Here is a 10,713-nt window from a genome sequence, read left to right as displayed (position 1 = left end):
ATGATGCCTGCTTGAAGTAAGCGCTGCAGCTCAGCAGACACCTCATCCGTCACTGACAGGGGCAGTCTACGAAGCTTGTAGGCAGTGGGCACAGCATCTGGCTTTAGTTTGATAAGGTGCTGTTACCCTTCAATGGCTGGGAGGCGCTCGGGCGTCGAACCTGCTGTCACTGCATGCACAGTGTGGGAGCCTCCCACACTGTGCATACAGTGACAGCAGGTTGGGAGGCTGGGTGGAGCGTGGTGTCCAGAGCACTCAGCAGGTCCATCCCCAAGATGGCTCCTTTGCGGGCATCTCAACTAGGTAGAACGCTGGACGCTGCTGCTTGGTTGCCATTATGGGAGACAATGGCAGGCAGCATTCCTTGCACAGTGAGAGCCTGATGGTCAAAACCGAACAGCTGGGCACTGGATGGCTGGTAGGCCGCCACACCAGGGAAGAGTTGCTTGGCATGGCTGAGGCTCAGCAGGGAATATATTGCACCTGTGTCCACCTGCAGTGGCACATCATGGGGGGTGCCACCAGTCGTCACCTGAACAGAACAGGTGGGGCGAGTTGGGCCAGCAGCCCCTGAGGAGCAGGCCAGCACATGGAGCTCCTTGACAGCTAGTTTGTGACCTCGCTGGGCTGGTCAGGCAGTGACTGTGCTGCTGCTACCACGACACCAGCCGGCGAAGTGCCCCTTCTTCCCGCAGGAGTGGTAGGCAATCTTGCGGGCAGGGCAGGCTGCATTCCTGGGAGCGTGGTCATCACGTTCACAGTTGGTGCAGCGGTCACTAGTGCTATCATTCAGCTGCTGCTGGGTGCGCTGCCGGTGGCCTCTGGGCCTGGTGACCTTGGCCATTGTGGCCGCAGGTGGCACTGTTGCTTTAGATGGAGTAGTGATGACGGCTGCCCCACGCAAGAAGTGCTTGTAGCTTTCCGTGAGACTAAGCACCTTCTGCAGGGTCAGGTCCCTGTCCTGAAGGAACCATTTCCGGAGCGCGGGTGGTGTGTCTTTTGAACCACCACGTCCCGGATCAGTTCCGACTCCATGGGGCCGAACTGACAGGACCGGGTCAGGTTGCGGAGGGCAGCGACAAAGCCAGCAGTTGATTCTAGGGGGGCCTGAGCTCGCTTGTGAAACTTGAAGCATTCCACGATGACGTTGGCTCGAGGAGTGTACAACTCCCGGAGCCGGCGGAGCGGGGTGCCGGCAGTGTAGTGGTTAACGCGTCTGCGTCAACCACTGCGCGTCTGAGGAACCAGAGGTACGGTTTCGATTCCCAGGGGTGCCCGCCCTTCCCGCCAGGGTGAGGGCAGGCGGCGCCATATAGCCTCAGCTGCTGAGTGCGTCGTAAAGCCTCAATGACGCACGAGGTGAAAATCCCGTCAGGATGTTCGCAGCACGCCATTGCACCACACTACAAGAGAAAAATCCTACTCCTCGCCAATCATAGTGTTCACGAGCCAGCAGGACTGCTGGCGAGGTCACACGCGTGGGTTTTCAACGCTAGACTGCATTTCAAGATGGCCGGGTAGACGTGGAACCGTACGTACTTTAAGAGGTGGACAACACGAGTACGGTTTGCTACGGTGAACCGTGTGCGGACACCACACCAGTGTGTGACCAGTCGGACTGAACATAATCAAAAATCCTACCAATTTAAGCACGGACCCTCACGTCAACCTATACACTAGAGCGCTCGGACGCTCGCCCACGACGTCTCCGCGGCACGCGCAGTACAACAGATGATCTCTCCGGCCCCCACGCACGTTTTGTGTTCGGCTAGGAGGGTTGCGCCATTTACGTATTTCTTGCGCCGGCGGTTTAACGGCGGTGAGCTGGAAAGGTCTGCGCTGGAGTTTCCCGGAGAGCTGTGGTCCGGCGTTTTCGCGTAGGGTTCTGCAGTTCATCTGCGTGAGTTGAAAATGTGTCCTTGTTTTTTGCTTTTTGATTGTTGCGCTTCAAAATAAGTATAACCGCCAGGATTTGAAGGCCATTACTTTGTATACAGGCAGCCACGAGCATCCAGTCCAGACTGCAAAAATACATGTTGCGCCAAACAGGTGAAAGTGAGCTCGGGTGTAGCGGTTAAATTTTACTTTAAAAAATGAGGAAATGTATGAATTTAAATTGAGAGTCACAAGTGTGGTACATGGGTGTCATTGTAAGCACTGTGTGCACAGGCAATGTTTCAGGAATTAAAAAATTGTGATTGTGATTTAAACAGGGATTAGCTTAGAATCAGGGCTGTTTGTTTTTCTTCTTTTTCAACAAAATGTTATGTGACAAACTGATTACTGGGCTTGTACAGAATGCTGGTGCATGTAAGGGCCATGTTAGTTATGATGCGGTATAGTGCAACTGAGATTAAAATCCACATGGGATTCTGATGCTTTAAATGTTTGGTTGTTACTTTTTAGGCCATTACTTTGACCATTTCTCTTTGGCCTTACTTTATTAGTATGCCTTACACCATTGCTTTGTGTTGCTAAACAGTGCAACATGATGAAAAAGTCAAAAATAGAAAATAATAATTTATGTGCAAATGTGTTAGTTAGAACCACTTTGCAAGTTGTGACAAGCTTTTATGCTACCTTGGGACAGGGTAGTGGCAAAACAAGAAATTTGACACAGATTTGAGGAGTTTTGAGAACAGGAATTCTTTGCCAAGTGCATACTACTCTGGCCCTCAAGAAAGGTTGAGCATCCATCAGGCAGTTTCTGTGATCATTGTGTTTTAATGAGTACCATAGGTTATAGACTCTGTCTGCAGTAGAATTCAGAGTGTCCCAAACATCTTGTTGCTGTCATTGTCATTATTCAGATGCTTTGAAATTGGTGTAATAATGCTATAACAGTAAGATGAATGATATTGTCAACATTAAAAAACAGAAAAGTTCCAGTCATAACAAAAGCCTCATAGCAGGTAAAGGCACAGTCAGTTTATTGGATCACTTATATTGAATTATTTTTGCACTTTGTACTAAAGTGTAGAACCAGTTATTAACTTATATTGAAGATAGGTGGTGAACTGATGGTGAATGCCATGCCAGGATGTGGCATGAAATGTACATGACCTGCATAACTTTATATTTTTATGCTTCTTTGAGCTTTTATGGTTTCCCTTTTTCTAGCTTTGCTGTTACTCAGCTTGTGGCCATGCATGGTGTGAGCCCTACCTGTAGCCTGTCCCTCAGACCCGACTGACTCCTGGTCCACACCAATGACCCTACCAGGTCCCCTAAACCTCGTCTCTGACTTGACCAGCCCCCCAGCCCATACCCCTGGCCTGGTCAGCCCACTAACCTGCAGCTCTCACCTGACCAGGTCAGGCAGTCCACATCTCTGGCCAGACTGGTCTGTACCTTTGACTGAACTGGACTGCTGGCCCACATTTATGACCTGACTGGGCTCCTCAGTCTGTGCCTCAGACCTGACTTGGTCCCAGTCTAGCCCAAACCTTTGACCTGGCTGGGCTCTTCAGTCCACCAGTGTTGGAAATTTGAAAAAAAAATCCTGGTAGCAGAGTACAAATTTTGTAGAGTGGAATACAAAATTATCTAGGTACTGTGGGTCATTACAGCTTTATTTATGTTAACTTTGCGAGGTAATAGTGCAGTGGGTGTCTCTCAACAAAACCACCACTTAGCATATACAGAAATTCATGTAAAATCACTTTAAATGAAATAAAGCATCATTATTGAACATGGCACACTGAAACAACACAGTCCCATGCTCTGGACTATGAAACACATGTGCATATACTTTGGTTTGCAATTAATTAAAGGCTTTGTGTATACACCCCCCAAAATGAAGGGTAGTTATGCATTGGGCTTATACACTTTCCAAAATGGAGGGTGGCTACACACTGGGCTTATACACCCTCCAAAACAGAGGGTGGGTATGATGCGCACGGCCAGACAAAAATGGTACACAAAAAATGCAAATGAACATGCCACAAATGGCCACCTACTCATGCTCCACTACGATGACGCTACTCACGCTCCACCACAGTCCCGCTACTCACGCTGCACGAGCTAACTGGTTTTAAAAACAGCTAAACATTCATGACCACCTTCCCACTCCCAGTCAGCACACAAGGCCCTGCACGTCCACCCAAACAATAGAGACAGGCGGCACTCCTAACCGATTTACCGAGCCAGCACAAGTACAATGCTTGACAGACCGGTGTAGGCCGGCCGAGAGGGATCGGAGTCAGGCACTCCGCTGACTCCGCCGGTCATGTCATTGCTGAAGATGATAATTTATGTTGCAATTAATTGATGTTTTTGTCCTAATAAACTCCTCCCCTTAATTTGCCGGGCAAAGTTATGGGTTTGTGTTACTCTGGTGTCCTGGTGTTTTTGCCAGAGTGAGATGGCTGTCTCCAAACACTTTTTTGGCTATTCATAGGAATGTTTTTCGACCTAAAATGGTATTTTGTAAAGTTTGAATTACCAGCTTTAATTTCACACCCTTAAGTGACAAATTTAACTTGGTTTAAATCCACAGCTGCCATAACATTTTTGTACTCTGGATACCAGGAAGTGGCCGAAAATACAACCGCATGGCGGTTCTGGATCAGTACAAATAAGCCCTTCTTCATAATCGTGATGCCCACCTCTATACAGCTTCCCTCGAAATGTTTACAAATCTGTTTAAGGCATGAGTGCGAGCAGAATATTCATGCTCTTGACAAATCGGTCACGAAAAGACGAATCATTAAAACCAATTAGAGAGTTTTGCTATATTCAACCTCCAACCTGAGCTGGGAGGCGGGCGCAAGCTGCTGAATAGTTGAGACATTTCCGACACTGAATTGCGAGTGATTCTCTTATTCGCATTGCCATGACAGAGTGGTGGCGCGTGGGTAGGCGGCCGTCGCGGTAGGTGGTTGGGCGTGCGGTTTCCTATGAATTTTCATTGCATCCTTGGCAATTAATGCGGTTCGTCGTCAGTGGTAGGTTAAGTCATGTTCAATGTTCAAGTTTGAGGTGGTCTGCATAGGGTGAAGGAAGTGAAAGCTTTGCTAATCTACAGACCGCTGCGATTCTGGTACTCGTTTCTGATTTCCCAGTATTGTTCAAAGGTGATTCCATTCAACATTCACACACCTTATTTTTCACATTTCCTTGCATGGTTTATCATATACCTAGGTGGCAACACAGGCTGCTTGCTATTGGGCATATTAGTCTGGTGGGTGCAAGATTTGTTCTCGTGCAGATGTCAATACATGGCTCCTGATGGAAGCAGCAAGTCTCAAGCCGTTGCATGTTTTGGTTTTATTTTGTCCTGACACAAAGAGGTAAAATGAGTTTTTGCAAAGCTGTTCTTTTTGCATCATGATGGAATACAAATATTTCATTTTACCTAGTCACAATCCTGGAGTACAAAATCTCCTGGCATACATTATGCCAGAAAACATCAAGTTTTCCAACACTGCTGAGTCCATGCTTCTGGCCTGACTGAGCTCCTCAGTCCACACCTTTGACATGACCAGGCCCATTCTGGCCCACACGTCTGACCTGACTGGGCTCCTCAGTCCACACCTCTGACCTGACCAGGCCCATTCTGGCCCACACCTCTGACCTGACTGGGCTCCTCAGTCCACACCTCTGACCTGACCAGGCCCATTCTGGCCCACATCTCTGACCTGACTGGCCTGCTGACATACACCTATGACCTGACTGGGTCCCATTCTGGCTCACACCTTTGACTTAACCAGCCCACTGGCCTACACCTCTGACCTGACCTGGTTTCCCAGTCTGCACCTCTGATCTTGTCAGCCCCACTCTGGCCCACACCTTTGACCTGACCAGCCCACTGGGCCATGCCTCCGACCTGACCGGGCCCTGTTCTGGCTGCCAGGTGGTCATCAGTGACCTGGCACCCGACCCCCAGCCGCCGTCATGTCTGTGATGTTCGCGCCGGCGACGCCGGCGCAGCAGCAGCACCAGCGCGTCGCTGGCCGCCCGCCGCCCAATGCCCAGCAGATCCAGAAGGTGAGATGTCCAGTGTGTCCCTGCTGATAGGTCTGGATCTGGGAGGACCAGGGCTGCCTGTGTGTGGGACATGTCTATTCTGGGACTGCATTACTGTGCCTCCCATGTCCATCCGGGGTTGGATCCGTGGTGCCCCCTTCCTAATGGGCTGGAGTGTTGCCTGTGTCAGTATCCCTGTTCAAGACGTTATTGTAGGTTGTTGCCAACAGTCTGAAGCATGATGTTTCATGGGTTCCATTTCACCTGCCTGTAACAGGAGAAGTCTTATAGGTGTGAATTTGTGGATGGTGTAATTGCTTTTTGCCTGTTTATGTTTCATTGTATATGGAATCATTATGATTGTGTGCTTGTGGCACCTTGTGTGGGCAGGCTTTTGTGCCTTGGCATGAAATAAAACACTTCATTCTGCAATATTAAATGTATGGTGTTTATAGAAGCCAAATGGAGAGAACAGATTGCTGCATAACATCTAAAAATATGATTGTATGTAATGGCAAACCAATGGGTCTGCATGGATGACTGCAAAAATATATGACCTGTTTCTTCTGCATACAATAATTGTGTGCTCCCTCACTGATAACATCCATCTACTATCACCTCTAGCTACTGGATGAGAACAGCCAGCTGATCCAGACCATCCAGGAGCTGCAGAACAAGGGCAAGCTACAGGAGGTGCACCAGTTCCAGCAGGTGCTGCACCGCAACCTGGTCTACTTGGCCTCCATCGCGGACTCAAGCCAGAACATCCAGAGCCTTCTGCCAGTGAGTAATGCCCAATGACAGCGACCCATGCATCAGCCTCTCCGTAATTGATTGAACTCCCAGCGCCTGAATTGCTCCTTAATCTTTTGTACAGAATGTTTTTGCTCTCTTTTTGCCTGATTGCTTGATCCCAGTGTGCTCGACATCACATGTTCTCAGTGCGTTTTGGCTAGTTACAGTATGGATTGTATATGTTTTTAGCATACATTGTTGCTGAAAATGTAGTTTGCACTTCTCATGCTGCATACTACATGCACTGCAAACGCACTGCTTGTAAAGAATACGTGTAATGTACATGATGTGCACGGCTCTGTGTTTGTGACGGTGTCGCCCTGCTCCGTCAGCCGCCGCAGCCGCCGGGCGCCCAGCCGGGCGTGGCGCCGGCGGACGCCGCTGGCCAGCGCGGCCCGCAGTACGGCGCCGGCTACCCGCCCCAGAGCCCGGGCATGATGGCCAGCCGTGAGTAGCGCCGGCGGGCGGCGACGCGGGCACGCGGCGCGCAGCGGGGCGGGCCGGGACGTTTGGGGCACCAGGATAGATACACCTCAAGACCAGTGTCCACTGATACATGTTTTGTGCGCACTGCACGAACATTTTGCTGTTGAGTCATCCAGCAAAAGGCTGGTTTGCTTTGCGATATGTGGTAACCAGGGTTAAAGTGTCATAAAAGTGAGCCTGAACATCTGCTAGTTCCGTCGTACCACGTTAGCACAGATCAAGCTTGAAGGTTGTGCGCCGGCTACCAGCCTGATCTCGATCAGATGCTGTGGACCGCCCTGTGAAAGCATCGCCTCTCGGTGCGGCGACTTTGGCTGTCGCATGTGCGCCATTTGAACCTGGCCACCAAGTGATATAGATAGCTGATAGTAGTGGATAAACCTGTAACGTTTAGCCACCAATCGCAACTGAGGCGGCTGGTGCCGCCCTGACGCCGCCACCACCCGGCCGGCTGGCGATGTGTCTCTCTATGGGCCCGGTCTCCAACGTGTGTTGTGTCCGTGCCGCAGGTCACCAGGGCCAGTACCGGCCCCAGCAGGGCTACCCGCCCCAAGCACAGCAGGGATACCCACCACAACAGGTCAGGGTACGGCGCGAGCCGACCGCTCTGTCAGCCAGAGGTCAAACCGATCCATGCGGCGTGCTGACAGGTTTTCGTCTGACAGTCCACTGTGTGTGTTTGTAGTTGTGACCCAGGCGGCGTGGTGGTATGTGTCCACCAGAGTTTAGGATACATACGCGCATGCATCGTCCGACCCAAGGGGCAAGTTGGATCTATTGTCCAGGATCTCCTGTGTTCCAAATATGCCGTGACTGTGGGATATATAGCCATTTACAAATTGCTGGATAGACATATGGGGAAGGTGGGACGTCTCCGATCGTAGTAGCGAACGTATTTGGTGACTATGAGCAAACAATTTCTGATTGGAAAGGTCTCTTGAGAAATTTTGCAATTGATAGTTATTGACGTAAAGATGCAAATGGTGATTTTCGAACCGTTATCTTTCCATCGTGCGTCGACAGTTTCTAATGCAACAGTGCAATCTAGGGCAGAACATCAGGCGACTCTGTAGTGTAAAAGTATTAATTGCGTGCCAAAAAGCAGGCTTATGCTGCCGCTGTGTTTTGCGGTTCCAGTTTCATGCCTATTGATAATGTTGGACAATGTATCAGGTTTTTACCCAAGGTCAGCCACGTTTTCAATTTATTTGCAGTACGAGTCCGTTCGCAAGCTGTATGTAAAATCACTCAAATGTAAGAAGTTTTTCCACACAGTGCAACAAGACTCCTTTTTCTGTGGCGTGAACCGGACGGCTTTTTCGCCGCCGGCTTGTTCTATATTCACAGTTGTGTGACAAGGCCATCTGTAAGCAGGCCTGCCACCTCAACGCCGCAAGGTGAATTGCTAAACTACGTCTCCCGCCATGCCGTCGTCTGGGCTTACTTATTGAATCATACTCGGCCCCGCAGTCACATCTCGGCGGGCACCACGGACGTCATGCGGGACAGGACTCGGTATCAGGACTGACGGACATGCGCAGAAAATGGTCAAGGCTCGGCGAGGTGGCTCGTGATGTTTCCCGGCCTCCCCCCCCCCCCCCCCTCCCTCCCTCCGACCACTGGCCAGACTGGGCCCGCGGCTTTGGCATCAACAGTCGCTCATTCGACACGTCTAGAATCTCGTACGTGTTCGATGACGTCATGGTTGGACGGTCTCTCACGTTGCATGCGTGCGTGTCGGTGCCCGGGCGCGGTACGTTCGGGCGCAGCTTGACCGTCGCTTCTCCACCGCAGGCGGGCTACGGTTACGGCGGCCAGGCGTCCAGCTACGGCGGCGGCTACCAGCCGGGCTACCAGGGCCATCAGATGTACGGCTACGGCCAGGCGGGGCCGGGCGGCGGCCAACAGGCGCAGCCTCCGCCCGGCCAGTACGGCCAGTACGGCCAGGCGCCGCCCGGCCAGCCGCAGCCGGCGCAGCAGCCGCCGCAGCCGCCGGCCGCCGGCCAGCAGCCGGGCTACTACGGCCAGCACGCGCCCGGCTACCAGCACCAGCCGGGCTACCAGTACCCGGCCGTCAGCCAGGCGCCGGCAGGCGGGCCGCCGGCGCCAGCCGGCTCGCCGAGCCCCGGTCAGCAGCCGGTGTCGGCGGCTGGACCGACCGGCGGCCGGCCTGAGCAACAGCAGCAGCCGCCCCAGCAGCAGCAGCAGCAACAGCGACCAACTGGACCGCCTCAGCAGCAGCAGCAACCACAGCAGCAGCAGCAGCCGCAGCAGCAACAGCCGCAGCAGCAACCGCAGCAGCACCAGCAGCAGCCACAGCAGGCCCAACAGCAGTCGCAACAGCACCAACAACAGCCCCAGCAGCAGCCCCAGCCTCAGCAGCAGCAGCAACCGCAACAGCAGCAGCCGCAGGCGGCCACGTCTCCGCACCCGCCAGTACGCAGCCCGCAGCAGCCGCAGCAGCAGCCGAGCCCGCAGCCGGGTGGGCCGGTGTCGGCGCCGCAGGGCTCGCCACAGGCCGGCCAGCCGCCGTCGTCGACGCCGCAGCCGCGGCCGGTAGCCACGCCCAGCCCGACGGCGGCGGCGTCGGCCGGGCCCGGGCCGCAGCAGCACATGGCACCGCCGGCCGGCGCGCACCCCTACCAGCCGGGCGGCCAGCGCTCGCAGTCGCCATACCAGCAGGCGTACGCGGCACAGCCGGGCCAGGCGTACCCGGCCGGCGGCCCGGCGCCGCAGCCGCAGCACTACCCGGCCGGCGGCCAGCAGCCATACCCGGCGGGTAGCCAGTCGCCGCACGCCCCGCCCGGCCCCTACCCGCCGTCCATGGCTGGCGCGCACGGCGCTCCGGGTCCGTACCCGGCCGCCTCGCAGGCGCCGTATACGTCCACCAGTCAGGCGGCGCAGTCGGCCGGCTCGCCGTACCCGCCCAGCTCGCAGGGCGGCCACGCGGCGGCGCAGCCGTACCCGCCGAGCAGCCAGCCGGCGCCGCACGGCGCGGCCGCCTCCGGGCCGCCGAGCTCGCAGTCGCCACACGCGGCCGGCCAGTACGCGCCGCCCAGCAGCCAGCAGTCACACCCGTCGGCCTCGCCGTACCCGACCAGCAGTCCGGCGCCGTACAGCGGCCCGGCCGGCGGCCAGCACTACGGCCAGGCGGGCGGGTACGCGCCGCCGCCGGCGCCGGGCCAGCCGTACGCGGCCGGCGCGCAACCAGGCCAGGCGTACCACTACCCGCACCACGGGCCGGCCGCCGGCGCACCGCCGCAGGGCCAGTACCCGCCGGCAGCGCCGCCGCACGCACCCTACTATCAGACGCCGGGCGCGCAGCAGTACCCCGGCTACCACCACCAGCAGTACCAGTACCGTCCGGGGACGCCAGGCGCGCCGCCAGCCGGTCAGCCGGCTCAGTACGGCTACCCGCCCTACCAGCACTGAGGCGGCGCTGGCGCCTAGTGTCGGTATGCTGCG

The 10,713-nt window shown here is 54.7% G+C and overlaps 1 protein-coding gene across 1 annotated transcript; it reads left to right on the top strand.

The window, feature by feature from the left end:
• Window positions 1-1,299: 1,299 nt before the first annotated feature.
• Window positions 1,300-10,680, top strand: LOC119114967 (protein SSXT). Its single transcript, XM_037239020.1, has 7 exons — window positions 1,300-1,900; window positions 5,855-5,988; window positions 6,592-6,750; window positions 7,095-7,209; window positions 7,758-7,828; window positions 9,043-9,195; window positions 10,435-10,680. Exons 2-7 carry the CDS (start codon window positions 5,896-5,898, stop codon window positions 10,678-10,680), a joined length of 837 nt encoding a protein of 278 aa, XP_037094915.1. The 5' UTR covers window positions 1,300-1,900; window positions 5,855-5,895.
• The last annotated feature ends 33 nt before the right edge of the window (window positions 10,681-10,713 follow it).

The sequence above is a fragment of the Pollicipes pollicipes genome, unplaced genomic scaffold, assembly GCF_011947565.3.
Source record: "Pollicipes pollicipes isolate AB1234 unplaced genomic scaffold, Ppol_2.1 Scaffold_3087;HRSCAF=3621_pilon_pilon_pilon, whole genome shotgun sequence".
Taxonomy (NCBI): domain Eukaryota; kingdom Metazoa; phylum Arthropoda; class Thecostraca; order Pollicipedomorpha; family Pollicipedidae; genus Pollicipes; species Pollicipes pollicipes.
Note: the sequence above shows the minus strand (reverse complement) of the source record. Positions and strands in the feature narration are given on the sequence as shown.